Source organism: Doryrhamphus excisus, chromosome 8 (assembly GCF_030265055.1).
Source record: "Doryrhamphus excisus isolate RoL2022-K1 chromosome 8, RoL_Dexc_1.0, whole genome shotgun sequence".
Taxonomy (NCBI): domain Eukaryota; kingdom Metazoa; phylum Chordata; class Actinopteri; order Syngnathiformes; family Syngnathidae; genus Doryrhamphus; species Doryrhamphus excisus.
This window is the reverse complement of record NC_080473.1, coordinates 16,169,893-16,187,511: the sequence shown is the minus strand read 5'-3', so window position 1 is coordinate 16,187,511 and position 17,619 is coordinate 16,169,893. Positions and strand designations below refer to the sequence as shown.

General features: G+C 41.7%; 1 protein-coding gene across 1 annotated transcript in view; it reads right to left on the bottom strand.

Annotated features, from left to right (window-relative positions):
• The window catches only part of LOC131135103 (calsyntenin-2-like), a 180,507-nt gene that overhangs the window by 42,673 nt on the left and 120,215 nt on the right, over positions 1-17,619 (bottom strand). Inside the window, exons 5-8 of the mRNA XM_058080975.1 lie at positions 14,882-15,031; positions 3,776-3,961; positions 1,339-1,596; positions 138-259 (exon numbers count right to left, since the gene is read on the bottom strand). Of these exons, the coding sequence (XP_057936958.1) occupies positions 138-259; positions 1,339-1,596; positions 3,776-3,961; positions 14,882-15,031 (716 nt within the window). The remainder of the gene's footprint in view (positions 1-137; positions 260-1,338; positions 1,597-3,775; positions 3,962-14,881; positions 15,032-17,619) is intronic.

Genomic DNA, 17,619 nt, shown 5'->3' with positions numbered 1-17,619 from the left:
CCATCCATCCATCCATCCACCCATCCATCCACCCATCCATCCATCCATCCATCCATCCATCCATCCATCCATCCATCCATCCATCCATCCATGTGAGCTGAGGTTTTATATGTTGTGGTGCACTGGATGCTTCCTACCTGGTCCAGTTTCCAATGGAACTCGGCAGGTCTGAACGTGTCCACCTGAGTAAAGTCCCTCCTCAACAGGAACACCAGGCGGCAATTGTGGACGTAGAGGGAGTAGTGATGGCGATTCATCTCTGTTGGGGGCAAAGAACAAAAGGAGTCCGTCACGCTCCGCAGGACGGGAATCATGACTTGCTGTTTAGTGAGAAGGACTTTTACTGGAATATTTCATAGAAAATGCTTAGTCAGTGCTTTAGTCATGCTGCTCTATTGCACCAGCAAACTTGAATTAGTGCAGTGGTTTTCAAACTGGGGGAGACACCCCCCAGGGGCCTCCAGACGTTATGACACGTTTCATATATTCAGTTTTGATATTACTATTTCAAATGGCTGTAGATTGAAAATGGTTACAAATAAATGCAAACTCTAAATGAGAAAAGTCAATAGTATGACCCAAAGTTTGTGATGGGAGTAATACTATAATATCTAATTTGTATCATGAGGAAACATTTATTCTTAATGATTTCACGATTGAACGGCTAACACCAAGAATGTGGGCGGTTCTACTTTCTCAGAGATTGTGATCATTTTTATTTCTATATTTCTCTTTTTTTCAACACACTTCCACCAGAAAAGCCTGCCTGACATAAGAAGTGCCAAAAGTCGTAAATGAGACACATGCTGTACAGTATCCCTCCTACATGCATCCTGCACGTGTATCTGTCCGCTGTGCATGCTGAAACACGTTAGTACAGTGTTTATGGACCAAAATTATGTCATTCATTTATAGGAGTGGGTACGTAACCACACAAACCTGAGGAGACCACCTGTACTGCACAATTGGCAATACACACTATTTGTATCAGGGCATGTAATGAAGATGAGTTCTTCAGGTAGATAGATATGATATAGATATGTCATTCATCCTGAAGGAAATCTGGGAAAATTGTACTCAATTGTCATTTTGCCATATAAAAATGTCAGAAGTGCAATGAATTTGTCGTACTTAGCCTGCAATTTAACTCTTAATTACGCTTCACTATTCTCCATTTTGTTGCATTGGAATGGTTTAAGTTTGGACTTCAGTCTGTAGAGTACAGATTAATAGTTATCATCAGTTTCTCAATAGTATTTCAAATCAGGGGGGCGCAAAATCCTTTTTTCCCTGGTGGGGGCATGACAGAAAACAATCAATCACATGTCCAACACTCACCTGTCTTATCTGAATTACAAAGCAGCGTCTCCTTTTCAGCCCTGAGCCCAGGACTTGGCCCGTGCTTCATCCATGTTGCAATAGTGAACTGGTCTGTCAGGTTCTCGGGTACCACCCAGCTTGGGATTTTAGCCGCCTGGTGTCCGTCAAAGAGGAATATCAAGTCGCTGTCCCTCCCGCTGTCAGTCACTAGAGAAGTTGTCCAGTTTGTGGCAGCAGAGGGGGCGGGGAGAAGGTCGGTGCTGCCCGATGAAGCCCCTGGAGTCATCGTCATTCCAACAAGGAGACACAACAGAAGATGTGTCAATAACAATCATAGTCGATGTGTCGTTTATTGGTCCAACCTTGGCGATGATGACTTGTGACTAAAGCAGATGGCAAGGCTTAATATCTAATCAATGGGGCTATCTGGCTATCGATTCATGACAAATGAAACCGGGATATGTGAGTCAACCAGTGCAGCGTTGAGACACCAACGGCCCGTTGATGAGTTGCAATGTGACGCACAACACAGATATCAAGGATAGTTTGATGCGTGCAACAGCAAATCACATAAACTGTGCGCTCGTGTTACTTGACCTTTTACATTTCCTAGCAAATACTCATCATCACGCCACTGCATGGAATGGTACCCTTTCTCCTCTTCCCTGTAGAAGAAACTCTATCATTCCTGACATTTATGACACAATAACTTCAATCTGTTGGGTCCTGGACAGCCTTTGTATATGTCATGTCATATCCTATGTCCCAACTGATGTATATTTGCCACACTGGGCGAAAAAAAAAAAAAAAATCAATGACCATGTTTATAAGTCTTGTGTAGCAGCTACAAATATAATAACTCTTGTTAATATTCAAATATTTGCACAATATTTGACATTTTTCCGTTTTTTATCTGTCTCATTGTCACACATGTGACAGCCTCAACCTTCTCTCTGTGGTAATTTGATTCTGAGTGAATAAATATGTATTTACTTGTCCTCCACCCAGCTGCAGCCTTGTCTTTGCCCATTGTTGTTGGACATTATCTCAAATTGATTGGGCTTTAAATAGGCAATTACAATGTATTCTTCTTGCTATCATATAATTATTATGAGGTGACTGCACAGCGCTCTTTAGCGGTTAGCCATGCATGGACTAGCGAGCCAGGGGAAGGGATGATGGGGAGGTTATTCAAATGAGGTGGAATTGGATTTTTGAACTGTTAGTCAAATATGAGAGGAAGCCACATGGTGGTGAAGCAGCAGGCTTGGCTGCCAAGCGGGAAATTGTGGCAGAATCTTAAGAGATGGGCACCGTATCCCGCACATCAGGACAGTCTAAGAACCCGATTCTGGTGCTATTTTGGAGGGAATTGCAAGTATAATGGCTCGTATAGATATGTTTTTGCAGCTGGCATGGAACCAACGCCCGCTTGGTCACCAGTCTAGGGATTACGCTGGTCTTAGATGAGGATAAGCGGTACAGTAAATGGAACGCTGACGACTAGACTAAAACTCAGCAGGGCTAAACAGTGTGATTTGTTTGTTTGAAATCTCATGACGTATAATTATATATTTTTCCGCCCCTTCCAAAGCCAGGCTTCGGAATTGAGTGTGTGCTGTGCGATACTCTGCCGTCAAACTAGGATCAGTGTTTTCTGTAGAGTAAACTCAGTGAGGAACCATGCCACTCGAACTATTTAGCTTGTTAGCCTCCTTCGTCACTCAAGAACAATACCAGTTACTCAGACATTACACAGTGGAATTGATGCTGGAGCTAATATTACCGATATTTGATACCAAGCACCTTATCACCCATACCGATATCAACAGATAATGTTTGCTATTATTGGACAGCCCTAGTTACAACAGTCACATGTTGCAAAGGTCGAGCCAAAATTGGGGGGAAAAGGCTTTTGCAAATATGGTCTGTATGTCCTATGAATGAGTCGTACCCACACAGGAAATAATCTACCAAAAACCAACCAATGCCAGCACTTAAGGCCTGCATCTTTGTGAGATGAGATTAGATTCTTGGAGCGCATGTCACACCACGCCGCAGGGTTTCAAGATGGAGGAGTAAGCTGGTCTCGTATGCCATTGCCTCGATGCAGAAGCATAAACCGTCCTTAAATTGTGTGGAGACTGCAACACGTTTTTTTCGCCCCAATATCATCTGCCAGATCTTCCAATTGTGATCCAAAGGTTCTTTCTTGGCCCATGGGCCACAACGCTACAGGGTTTCATGAAAAATAGTTTTACTTTTGCTGCAATGTAAGTTTTGAATATAATTGAGGCTTTCAGTTGTATCTGTACAGGTAATCTTTACCAACAAGTACAAACCTGAATGTGTATGTAACTTATTGTACGTCAAGAAATTCCATTGAGCTTCTTGCTGCCTGCTCCATCCACTATGTGATGTAATAATGTCATATGTGGACAAGGATGGAACCCACCACATAGTTTCTGTAGGGACTTCTCAGAGTAGGTCTCTCGGTCGCAGCCCTTCCCAATATGACTGGTTTGAAGTTCCACCGTGGTTCTTGCAGATGACAGCGGTCCGCCACAGGTCTCCAGATGCATTTTGGGAAACAATGGCTTACTGCCTGTTCCTGGTTCATAGTCAACTTGTTTATTCCAACCTAGGAAAAAAAAGAGAGCGTGATCATGTCACTTATGTCATTTAATAACACTTATAGAAGGTAGTAAAGGGAGCCATGAACCTTATATGCACAACTTATTATTATTAAGGGCCTGCAAAGTGCAGCAGCAACATGTTATTATCATTGGAAAGCACAGTGGCAGTAGTGCTAGCAACAGGTAAGATATTTCCAGAGGAATATCTCTGCTCTCTTTACTGTAGTGTCTATTGAAGTATCTCATAAATGGGAGTCCTTTTTGCACACAGTGAGCAGTGCCTATTAACTGACACGTCTCGGCATGGCGGCGTTGTGATGCGACCCCAGGACGCGGAGAGCAGGACCAAGTGCAGGTAAAAATGTATATTTAATAATAAGTGCGGCTCAGCAGCAGCAGGAAACTGAAATAGGGCAAACAAGTGACAGACAAATGACAAGTAAATGACAATGCTCCAACAAAGGGAGACGCCTGCACCTGAATTAAATAGACAACCGAAAATTAGAGGCAGGTACGTGTAACAAGACAGTAAACAAAAAGGAACAACAAAGGAAGTGACTACTCCCACATTGTGACATTACGTTCTCAGCAGAGCAACACTTTGATGGCTCGTGATGGTTCTGTCATTCCCCAATCAATATGCTTCTTGGCAATTCAATGTGTCCAGCTCACCAAAGTGCAGCGTTATTTTGGGACTGTAATGCAGTACCTGCATGGCGGCAGTAGTCATTATATTGTCACAGCCATCCTGACAGTTGTGAATTGTGTTTTTCCATCTTGGCATGCTATTATCCTGTTCTGTACTGATGTTTTCACTTATCCCTTTATTTTTGATATAGCTTTTGTGTTTGCCTGCACAGCCTCTCGGAGAGATAATAAGAGCGTACACTGCAAATGTGTGCATAGTGCATGCACCTTGCTCGTTATACCATTCTCTCTCACTTTCAAGCTTTTCAACACTAAATTCTATTTTCCTTTTTTTTGTCGTATTGCAATGTTTTTCTGGCTGAGAATAACCAAATAATATATGATCAATCTATCATCCATCTACTCATTTATCCACCTTTACTAGGGTGTCACGATACACTGTAGATAGAATTCTGGAAAAACTGACTTTTGTATTTAACGGTCACAATAGGCGAGTGGTTAGATTGCAGGCCGTAGAGAAGACCTGTTAGAATAAAATGTAGACACAAGTATTATGGTGCTAGTTATCACCCTTATATCCATTTGCTTAGACAATAGAAAGTGTTTGAATGTGCTGAAGAAGAAATGTTCTTAATGTGACCCTGATCAGAGACCCCCAGCGACCCCCAGGTCCTGGAGGTGCCTGGATGCGCCAACAGCAACCCTGCAGATGTTCATGTTAATCCTGCATGAATGTGTCAAGATAAGAACTCATAAAATAATAAAAGTAATTACTCTCACATACACTCACACACATAGACAAACAAATACAGCTCGTGCAACTGCCCCCCCCCCCCTTAGAGTTGCACGACCATGTAGTAGGGATCCCCGAAAGAGAATAAAAAGAGAGAAGTGTGAACTGCATATTCAGAGTGGAGCGGCATGTCACTGGGTATGTTGTTTCACTTGCTCGCTGCGAGTAACTTTGAGTGTTGTTGTCTGTCTTCTGTATTTCTGAATTTCTGTACTTCTGTATTTCTGTATTAAAGTGTTTTTAAAAGTGTCAGAGGAGTTTGAACCTGACAAGACCCGAGTTCAATCCCACCCTCGGCCATCTCTGTGAGGAGTTTGCATGTTCTCCCCATGCATTCGTGGTTTTAGTCCCACATTCCAAAAACATGTATGCTAGGTTAATTGTCCATAGGTATGAATGTGAGTGTGAATGGTTGTTTGTCTATATGTGACCTGTGATTGGCTGGCCACCAGTCCAGGGTGTACCCTGCCTCTCGCCCGAAGACAGCTGGGATAGGCTCCAACACCCCCTGTGACCATCGTGAGGATAAGCGGTAGAAAGTGAATAAATGGGTCACAATACAACGCATGTGTACTGCCAGTCAATAGAAAGTTTGAGGTGGAAATGTATGCATATTCCTACTTGTTGTAATTATATCTTGTGGATTTATTGTTGACTTGTTGCTGGGGTAGTTGAGATAATTATGAGCTGTCACGGTTCATTGCACTTGGGTTGGTCTCTGTGTAGAAGTAGACCAAATACACATTGCACAATACTCAGTGGGTGCCTGCATAATTTGAGGATTGGTTTTGGCCAACATTGTTAGTCAATTGAATGGCATCATGCCATCTACCCTGACGAGGATTCAAACCACAGTCCTCTGTGCCATGTGGCAACGTCGTTACTTGCTACACCAAGCAGCTGCTTAAAAAAACAAACAAAAGAAAGATTGCCTGATGAAGCAGAGAAGGCTGCAGCCCAGGGCAACACGGCCGAGGTGTATAAGTTAACAAAACAACTCTAGAAGCAGCACCGACTATTCCACCTTAGAGTAAAATAGACATGACCACATCATAACAACTGAACGTAAACAAGCTACAAAAAATGGTAGATCGCATAGTTCCAGAAAAAACAGCAAACCCTTCCCTGACCGACCCTGATATCAACCTTGTGACCACAGTTCTGACTCACCATTGACATATGGACAACGTATGTATGTCATCTCAAATGACCGGTGAAAGGATCTCATTGTTGAACTTGCCAAAAAAAGCAATCTTCAGAACCGTCATGGTATCGCCCAAGTAAGATCTTACGAGTAGAATCAACCTGAACACAATCGAAAGAGCTATTGACACCAGGAACAAGCATGATTCAGGAAAGGAAGAGGATCTATTGACCTGATCATTGCCCTGTGTAACATCATTGATCAGAGCCTAGAGTGTGAACTGACTTCAAGAAGGCGTTTGATAGTGTGCATTGTGAAATGTTGTGGAATATCCTACAATCCTGTGGAATACCACCCACCATCACTAAGGCTGTTCTATGACCACTTTGAATGCAGTATCATCATCTCCGGGTGGTTCTAAATGGAGTCTGGAGTGTCGCAAGGATTCATTCTTTCCTCAATCCTGTTCCTTGTCACCATGGACTGGATCACAAGGAAGACCACCTCAGATAAACCAAAGGGCATTCAGTAGACACCAACACCAACTTCGCCCCATCTGGAAATCCAAAGTGTCAGAAATCGAAGATTCACCTTCAAAATAGCAATCTGAAATCTGTTCTGATGGATGGAACAGAATGTAGACGAGTTACCAAATCTGAGAGTTGAGTGTGTCCACAATAAATGTCTACCCAGGATCTGCTGCATTTTCTGGTCCAACAAGATAACAAATAGTGAGCTCTACAAAATGACAGGCTGCCAAAGTGTTGTTGAAGAGATCAAGTGCTGACGGATGCGATGGCTCGGTCAAGTACTCAGGATGGATAGAGATCAGTTCCCCAAAACAGCCTTGACCAACTGAAAAAAGAAAGACCAAAAAGTACTTGGCACAGGACAATGTCTGCCTGAACGACATATACGTGTAGTTCATTACCAAATAAGTACATGACACAAAAACATTTCACTTTGGCTAAATTGTCAACATGAGTTTCTTCTACGTATGAGGTGTGTTATGAAGTAAAGTTGGTCACCGCCGTCATATTATTCATGAAGCTATACACCCTCTTATCCCTTCATCTTTAAATACGTTGTCACTGTCTGACTTTCATTTTTGCAACTAACTTGCAACAGTAGTAACCAACTTAGGACTAAGAGTGCAGACAAATCCTAACATCTATGCGCTTTGATCTGGCAAATATGAAGTAACTTTGATCAAATGTAGAATTCCAGCTTCTGCTTGGACATTATTCCATATTACAAGCATTGTCATTCACAGTAGCAACGCCACAGTTCACAGTCTGATTGCAGCTTTTCTCTAAACAGTCAATATTGTCATAATATTAACATTGCAAGATCTCGTGACAGCCCTAATCATTCGGGCACATTATTGTTTTGGAGTCGAGGAGAGGAGCAGCAGACTGACTGGATAGAAGAGAGACTGCCGAGCCGTCTGTTGAATCTTTCATGTTCAACTTGTGCTCATACATATGCACATGCCGCATCTGCCTTGTAGTTGATTTATTTTTTGCAGACTGCGATTGCTGAGGGCTGTTGAAGTGCTACTCCTAGGGAGCTTGTCAGTGGGTGTGATGAGAGCAAACAATTGTGCTAAACAGAAAAAGAAAAACATACACAGGAATGCAAAACATGGACACACGTATGAGTGGGGTGGCTAATATGCGTCATGTATATTCAGTTTGCTGAACTGCGTGTGTTATCATATCCCTCTATTGATCACCGTTTTCAGCTTTGTGATAATACGCACTGATTGATGGCTGACACCTATTAGCATATTGTAGTGGCTGATGAGTTAAGATACCTAAAGCATTTTAGGTGTCATCAGAATACACTTAGCACACGAGTATGTATTTTGCATGGTCAAATATTGATATGTTTTACATTAGCACTGATAGTATTTGTTCGACATATCTTTCATTGTGATGAAAGGCAACGTTGAACAAAGATGATAAGGCATTAATCAAACTACAGAAATCATAGAAAACCCAATTTTCAAGTGAATGCCCACTCTCCCATCCTGACACGCACATACATATACGTATAGGTTTTCACCGTGACAGATATGGAAGACCGATAAAAATGAAATATTCAAGATTAAACACAATTATTGACTCATATAACTCACACAGTGTAATGAACTCCATGCTCTGTCGCTTTCCTTCTTCCTGCTCCGACTATGCGCCTTGCGTTGTGAGGCGTTCAGGCACACTCCTAATTGAGTGTTAGGGGTTAATTGTTCTTCATTTTTATTCTCGCACACCCTGTGACAAGTGACCCCTTTCCCAATTTGGGAACCTAGGATTTAGAGAGCTTTTTCTCAGCAGTTAACACAATGATTTGTAATTACAGATGAAAGAGTCATGGATCGTTCTTAACCCCTTTAAATTGCATCTGAGTGCAACGTCTCCTAAATTGCAGCTGTAGACCAGCTGGTCCGAAGTGGCTAGCACTGGCTAGTCTGCTGTCATTTGGTCTTACAAACATATTGAATTAGACTCAATGTATCTTGTGAAGGAAAGAAAACAGACAATAACCATGGAGGTTCATTTGTACATCGACATAAATACATGCATTGCTTTTTTTTTGAAACTATATTGTATTTATTTGGGGGGATCTTTTGGGTTAAAACTGCCACTACTTTGCCAAATCATGGTAATGGTAATAGTTTAATTTCATTTGAACATGCATCAGATTACAATTGAGTGCATCCCATAATCAGTTCCCAGTTCCACATGTCCAAAAGGAGTAGGAAGAAGCAAAGCTTATTAAATCCTACCCCTCCATCTGGTACTTTTACAATCACTAACTGTTACATTTGTTCACTTCCTGCTTTCCATAATACAGTTTAAGGTTTTTTTAATTATTATTATTTTTTTTTTAATAATGTACCTCGTACTGAAGTACAAGGTGATATGACCATACAATGACATAATTGGTACCATAATCATCAGTGTAATGTAATGAGTTCCATTCTTACAAGTGTTGGTACAAATGTGAGTGTGAATGGTGTTCATACTGTATGTGTCAACTGGAATCGGCTACAGCTCACCAGTGACCCTGAGCAGAATAAGCATCATTGGAAAGGAATGGATGGAGATTTTGTAGATGAATATGTTGATAAATATGTACCATTCAGGAGGTGACTTCTCTACTGGCGTAAGCTGAATCAGAATCACTGAATTACATTTCCGACTATCCAGCCAACTACATTAAGAACTGAGAATCAACAGTGCTGGCTCGTGTCACTTAAACACAAAGCAATGGATTTGTTTCTTTAACTAATCCCATTTCAGCGTTGTTTACATAGCCAGCTAGCTGGAAGTTGATGTGATGAATGGGTAATCTCATCCCATCAATAAACTGCAAATTAGCATCTACACACATGTGTTTAATAGTTAGCTTCAAAACAAATGCTGGATGAGCTCTCAATTTCCTTTGGAGCCAATATTTGCCTTTTATGTAAACTCACTTTTAAACACATTTCTGTCTTAACGTAATTTGCATTTCTGAAACAAAACAGCAATAATTCAAAATATGGCAACAATAAACGTGACTGTTGTTTCGATAGAAGCTGTTGTATCAGAGCAAACCAACATTACTCCATGATTGATTACAAGAAATACAAAGAACACAAAGCTTGACAGGAACGCTCACGATGATGCACATGATCTTCAGGTTATGGATTTCATAGTGTGTGTACTCAGCCATTTTACAAGCAGCATGTGTTTAATGGGATACATTTTCCCGTCTACCATGTTTTGGTGCTTGCATGCAGTTGACTTTGTGAAATTCGCCCAGCAGAGTCTTCTCTTTGAGAATATGAAATAAAAATGAGATGGGTGAGGAAGGAAAACAGACATGAAAACAGCCCCGTGGTCCTGAGTGCAGATGTACAATTATTGATTATTTTATGTACTTTTATGATACCGTGTAGTTCTGGCAAATTGGAGATTTTTGCGGTTCAGAGTTTCCTTGAGACTAATAATTGGATATGGCATCAATAACATCAGCATGTTATTTTTATTGTTGACAACAATTTATTCACTATCCACCCATCCATGTTTTATGCCGCTTATCCTCCCTAGGGTCGCTGGGATATGCTGGAGCCTATCCCAGCTGACTTTGGGCGAGAGGCGGGGTCCACCCTGGACTGGTGGCCAGCCAATCACAGGGCACATATAGACAAACAACCATTCACACTCACATTCATACCTATTTTTATACCTATTCCATGCAATTTGGAATTGCCGGGTCTCCTAGCTGCGTGGACTCCTAAAGTGCAGTTTATGATAATTAAATCAAATTAAGGTTTAGCTACTAAAAACAGTGTATAAGCTAATCCAATGCCATGTTTTGTACTTAATGGGGCAAATGATAGAATGATGATCAATTTATCGAACAATTGTATTGCTCCTAATAAAAAAATAAATGTGACAACAATAAGCACATCATAATTCGTTGGTAGTCATGCTACACTGACCACGTGTGTATAGCTGCAGACACCATATTCAAGCTGTGGGTGCAGTGAAAGGTTGTCATGACTTGTCCTAATGGTCTATGGGAGACGTAGTTTCCATTGAAATGAGCACGCTGCCACTTTCTTTGTGCTGCCATCCTCGCTGAATGCCAACATTTCCTCATCAATCTCAACTGTCCATCAATATTTTCTCTCCTCAGTATTCCACAGCACAATTTAGCTTATGAAAAATAATAACAACAACAACTGCTTTGTACACTGAGGCACTCTCAAGAAAAGGGTGTTATGTGTTAATTCTGTGTTAGTGTTAAAAGTGTTAATCCTAAAACTTAGGGATGCACAATATGATTATTTTTTTGCATCTATTATTTGTTAGATTTAGATTTAACTGTAGTTTGCGCACACCTGGAGGTAAAGACGACTAAAACAAAGTTAGATTTGGTAAACGGCATGTCTTTTGGAAAATATCTGGTAGTGAATGAGATAATATTATCAGGTTTATTGGTATAATAATTCCTCATATCGGCCCAATAACCGTGTACATTGTCAGTCGTATGCAGTAAAACATTACCTGTGAGACAGGTGAGGTAACATATTCCTGTAACAGTGAGTACAACAGTATTATAAAGCCTTTAATGAGAATATTTCATATCAAAATTGTTCCCTGTTGCTTTAAGAAAACGCTTGAATGAAAATGTTTCTTGCTGAATTCCCCTTTGAGCTTTGTTTGAAAACCAGATTTAATCCAGTGTGAAGTACAGGAGGTGCTTGAATTGCTGAGGTGAACTGAAGAATTTCGTATCGGGGATGCTTTCTTATTGCCTTTTTTCATGCTGCTCAGGATGGCAGAAGACTAAGCGGACTACCGGGCTTGTTTTCCATCTCGTCAGGGGTGATCCTGGGGGAATCCAGCGCTTGTTGGCATATACGCTGTAATCCCTCCAGCATGTCTGCCACAGGCTGTCTCCGCTGGGAGGTCCCTGTGCTCTTTTTTTTAATACTCATAGACATTCCGTCAGTAAAGGGTCAGAATCTCTAAATATGACACACCCCCACAAGCATGACAACATATTTAAACACACAGATCATAATTTTTTTGGTGATCAGAAGCTTGGGATCTGCTTACTCGAGCACAGACGGTATTTTATTCCATTTGGTGGGTTTAAAGCAGGGGTCTCAAACACGCGGCCCGTGGGCCAAATGTGGCCCGCAGGCCACTAGTTTGAGGCCCCCGCCTTGATATGAAAGTTTAATGTTAGTGCGGCCCGCGCAAGTTTGATATGGATGCTGTATGGTATCATGTACCCAGAAAGAATTATTACGTTTGATTAATGTTCATGTTAAAGGTTAAATAACTGTTAATAGTTATCCTCCCTATCCGTGTGGAAGTGGTAAGTTTTTGGCTATTTAAGTTTAAAGGAAATAACTTGAAGGCTACCGTTTAGGTCGCTAGCTCTCTAGTTTGCGAGTTAGCATGTGTCTCAAGACCCTGCAGTTGCGCAATATGTTGTAAATAAAAAGAGTATAAATGTGACTATAGTCGTGTTTTGTCATGTCTACAGGGCTCTAATAATGCTTTGTTCATTTTAATCTGAAAAAAATCATTTGTCTACCCACCAACTATATGTGCTTTCTTAAGTTTTTATTATTTGCCCTTTTATTATTATTATTATTATATTTATTTATTACTGATTGATTTATTTTCTTTATTCTTGATTTGTTTATTTATTTTTCATCTTATTTTGTGTAGAAAAAATAAAAAGTAAGATATTTGAAAACAGTGGAATATTTTATCAGAGCTTTTCTTGTAGAAAATTTGAACCAAAGTGAAGTTTTTGAAATTTTTGTGTTTTTTTTGTGTTTTTTTTGGAAAACCTAATGCGGCCCAGTCTCACCCAGACCTGAGCTCCAGTGGCCCCCAAGTAAATTGAGTTTGAGACCCCTGGTTTAAAGCATCACTACACTTTCCAATTGCAGCTTTTTGTCACATTCTACTCACTGCAGGTTTTCCAATACTTCCCCATGTTCCCCTAAAGGGCTTTACTGCCGCCCAAGTGGGAGGGACGCCTCACATTCGGAAAACTCCTGCTCTAAAAAGTAAGGCACCAACAAGGCCCATTAAATATCCTACGATCCGTGGTTGTGACATTTACTTCTACTTCTGGATCCATGCCTGAATCCCTGCTGCCATCCCAGCCTGGCTGAAAGGGACAACTGGCCTTTCACCAAGGGAGGAGGGGCATGCATATTTGGATGTGTTAATGTGGATCTGCGTATCGGGAAATGCACACAGACTTTACCCACCTCAAAGACAGGATGATCACTGAGAGCCTAGAGAGCCATGATGTTATGTGCGGTGGCATGTTTGCCACGCAGTCAGGAGATCTGGGTTCAAATCTCCGTTGGCCATGTGAGTGTGGAGTTTGTATGTACTTCCTGTGTGTGCGTGGGTATGTTAGCTTAACAGGATACTCCAAATTGTCCATACGTATGAATGTGAGTGTGAATGGTTGTTTGCCTATATGTGCCCTGGGATTGGCTGGCCACCAGTCCAGGGTGGACCCTACCTCTCGGCCAAGTCAGCTGGGATAGGCTCCAGCAATAAATACATTTGTTTTTGATTTTTATTATGACGGCACGTCACTGGTTGCGTGCTGATCTCACTTCTATTAGCATAGAAGAAAATGTCTTTGTGCGTCTTTGGCTGTGAGCTACCTTTCTTTCCAGTCGCCGCTGATTCTCCCGAGTGTCTGCATCATCGCTATTCCTTTCAAGTAAGCGAGTCTCTAATTCCACTTGCTACCAACCTTGTTTGTATTTGTTTCAACCCTTTGGCATTAAGTACAGAAATAGACGCACATCACAGCACGGTGCCTGGTTCTGTCACCTAGATGTGCCACAACCTTGATGTGCTAATATTCAAACTGAGAACAAATGAGGGAAGAAAATATTGTTTTTTCATTGTCTTTATGTGTCCCGTTTGATTCTGTTGCCTGTAGTGTGCAGTTTCTCAAAGTAAACTACAAAGTACTCCAGTTAACAAATACTTAATAGCCAGACACTTCCTTTTGCATCTTTTATCCTTAATGCACAATGGATTCATTTGGATTTTTCACTAGCCTAGCGCTTTGCTACCACTTGCATTGCAAAGATTGTAGAACTGAATTACGGCCAAACATGTTCACATTTTCTTTCCACTCGGTGGGTGTTAGGTCCTCTTTTACCACTTTGCATCGTCATCTTACTAACGACTGTTCCTGTGAGACCATTGAGGCTAAACACGGATACATCCAAAACATGAGTCTGACCGTCGTTGCGCAGATTACCCATGGTTCCATGTGACACAGCACGTGTCCAACCGCCTTGGCGTGCTCTACTATTCTGTTGCATTGGCAGATATTGGGTCTGGTTCATGTTTGACGTGATGCTCAAAGAAGACACTTGTCTTTGCACTGCACTTGTTAGACCTGTCATGGCAGCTTTCTCATGTGCCATCTTGATATGTCAGAGTCTTTCCCATGCGGTGTTGATCACAGGAGCGAAACTTGACAAGATGATTATTCAGAAAATGGGGGAAAGAAAAAGAGAGATAGGCCTTGAGGGCCAAGCAAGTAGTAGGCACACAGTAATGTCAATAATCACATCTGTGTATCTGCAAGGATATAAAAAGGGAGTACACACAGCTCGTACTTTCCGTGCCCGCACTTCTAAAACAACCCGAACAAAAAACTTACAGTGCACAACGGCAACTAATCACACACAAACAAAAGCATCTGCCGTTGTGAATGCACAAACACAAACATGTACTTGTGTACACACGCAAGCAAAGAGGCAAAAAGACGGATCACCTCGCCAGCCGGGTTTGCAGACAGGTTTGACTTCAATGCGAACCGGGACGCTGTGCAAAGCTCTCTTCTGGCCGCAATCCCAGGCCGTCACCTGTATCTCATACTGTTGCTCTCGGTCGTAGCTCAGCTTCTCCGTGTTCCGGATGTTACCTGATCGGAAGAAAGTCAAAGACAAATGAAGAAATACATCAGAGTCTCTGAATACATTTTATATGGAATATAGGCAATATTAGTACAATGACATTGGGGTTATCACATCTACTTATCTCACAGTCAGGAGATTCAAAAGTCCGTGTAGAGTTAGCATGTTCTCCCCGTGCTTGAGTAGACTTAATCCAGTTTCCTTCCATGTCCCATTAACATGCATATTAGGCTGTGAATTGTCCTTTGGCGTCAATGTCAGTGGGAATGGTTGTCTATATGTTCCTTGTGGTTGACTGTCGGTGCGGGGTGTACCCTGCTTCCTTATTCAATTCCTAACAGATGCATCTACAGCTTGGTGGGAATGGTTGTTTGTCTATATGTGCCCTGTGATTGGCTGGCCACCAGTCCAGGGTATACCCCGCCTCTCGCCCAAAGACAACTGGGATAGGCTCCAGCATCCCCGCAACCCTCGTGAGGAAAAGTTGAACTTGACTTGAACAGGGATTTTTTGCGGTGTCTTGCTTTGCTTTAATGGCTAAAGTGTTCAAACTAGTTACTTTTGTTAAAAATGTGTTTTGTGAAAATGTAATAAAATGTACTAATGCTATAGGATATTTGACAAGTTTTTACTCGACTAACCACAGCTGTAGTATTGTATTATAGACACAGTTCAATTGGAGAAACCAGGTACTATGAGGTAATACAAGGTACTCTTTGTAGTAGTTGTAGTCAGTTGGGGCTCCAGGGTTCATAGCAAGAGGATAACGTCGTCTACAAGGGCTCCATTTTGAGTTTTATAGCTTGCAGCCATGTCGTTGTCCGTCCATCCATCCATCCATCCATTTTCTATACCGCTTATCCTCACGAGGGTCGCAGGCATGCTGGAGCCTATCCCAGCTGTCTTTGGCCGAGAGACGGGGTACACCCTGGACTGGTGGCCAGCCAACCCCAGGGCACATATAGACAAACAACCATTCACACTCACATTCATACCTATGGACAATTTGGAGTGGCCAATTAACCTAGCATGTTTTTGGAGTAACCGAAGAAAACCCACGCATACACAGGGAGAACATGCAGTTTTAGTACACAAATGTAAAAGTCCCTACAGGGAGGTCCTAGCCCAGATCCAAAAGGAGAACCTTGCTGTGAGGAAGTAGTGCATTCATTATGCTGTCTGATAATTAAGAGTGTAAATTATTACCCCCATCAGTGTTAGTTAAAGCTGAGCAATCTTACCCACAAGCAGGGGGTTATTTATCTGTTGATCACTGTTTGTGTTTTAGGTTGTTGATTAGTGGGTAGAATTAAGAACAAAAATAAACTGTTAACTGTTTTACAGCTTGGTACACCCCACAAGGAACAATCCATATTCATCCCTATAAGTAAATGTTACGTCACGTCTTTACATTGTCTTTTCTTTACAGCTTTGCACCCCAGAGCATGATTGGAATCAGGGAATTTATTTTCAATGTCTGCCATTCCAGTCTTTCCGACATTAATAAAGCAGTCCGCCCTTGAATAGAAATGGCAGCGTACATTCATTTGTAATCATCAAGCACACAATATTGACTGCAACTTCACAAAACTTTTTGGACTCGGGGCAGAATGTCGAAGGACAACATCGACTGCACCTTGCGACCTTTTTTGTAGCAGCATGCGGCTGTATCCACGTTCTCACCTGTAGGGAAGTAAAACATGTGAAGCAAGGTCTGCTTTGGACACAATTTATGCCACACACAAGCAGACAATACAATACAAGTATTGCCCAGCACCTTGTACCACCTTGGTGTGAATAGTGATGATTATTTCATTGTGTGAGAGAAGCAAAAAAAAGAAAATGGTTTGATGAATAGGATTGAATGTTTATTTTGCACACCTCTTACAAATACTGGAGAAGAAACAAGTACATTTTATGCTTTGCAGGGTTTTAATTGAAAAAAGAAGCATGAATGTGGGCCATATTCAGTGTATCATTTACCGGACTAGTCTTTCTTAATTTCCATGTAGTATTTCTGGGAATCGCTAAATGTTCATACAATTCTGTCAATTTCACGAATGTTCGACAGCAACACACAAAGCCCAACCTGGAGAGTCTAAGTAACTATATTGAAATATAATACTCCATTTTAAACGTATTCTATTACTTGATCCATCTGTCCGATGTCTTCCACTCCTGGTGAGTCCAATCACCCTGTGGAGGAAACTAATTTTGGCCGATCGTCTGTGATCTCGTTCCAAAGCAAATTGACCGGTAAATTGAAAGCTTCCCCTTCTGGTTCTGCTCTGTCTTCACCACAACAGTCCGGTACCGCGGACGCATTACTGCAGGCACTGTGCTGATCAGCCTGTCCATCTCATGCTTCCGCCTTCCATCACTTTATGTTAGCAATACCGCAAGATACTTGAACTCCACTTGAGAAGACACTTCCACTCACAACCCCGGAGTGTGCAATCCATCCTTTTCCTGCCGAAAACCATTGCCTCAGATTTGGAGGTGGTGGGTCTCAACCAGGAAGCTTTGAAAACCGCTCCAATGAACACTTCATGACGCTATCCTGACCATGTCATCGACATCTTAAAGCCTCCAACTG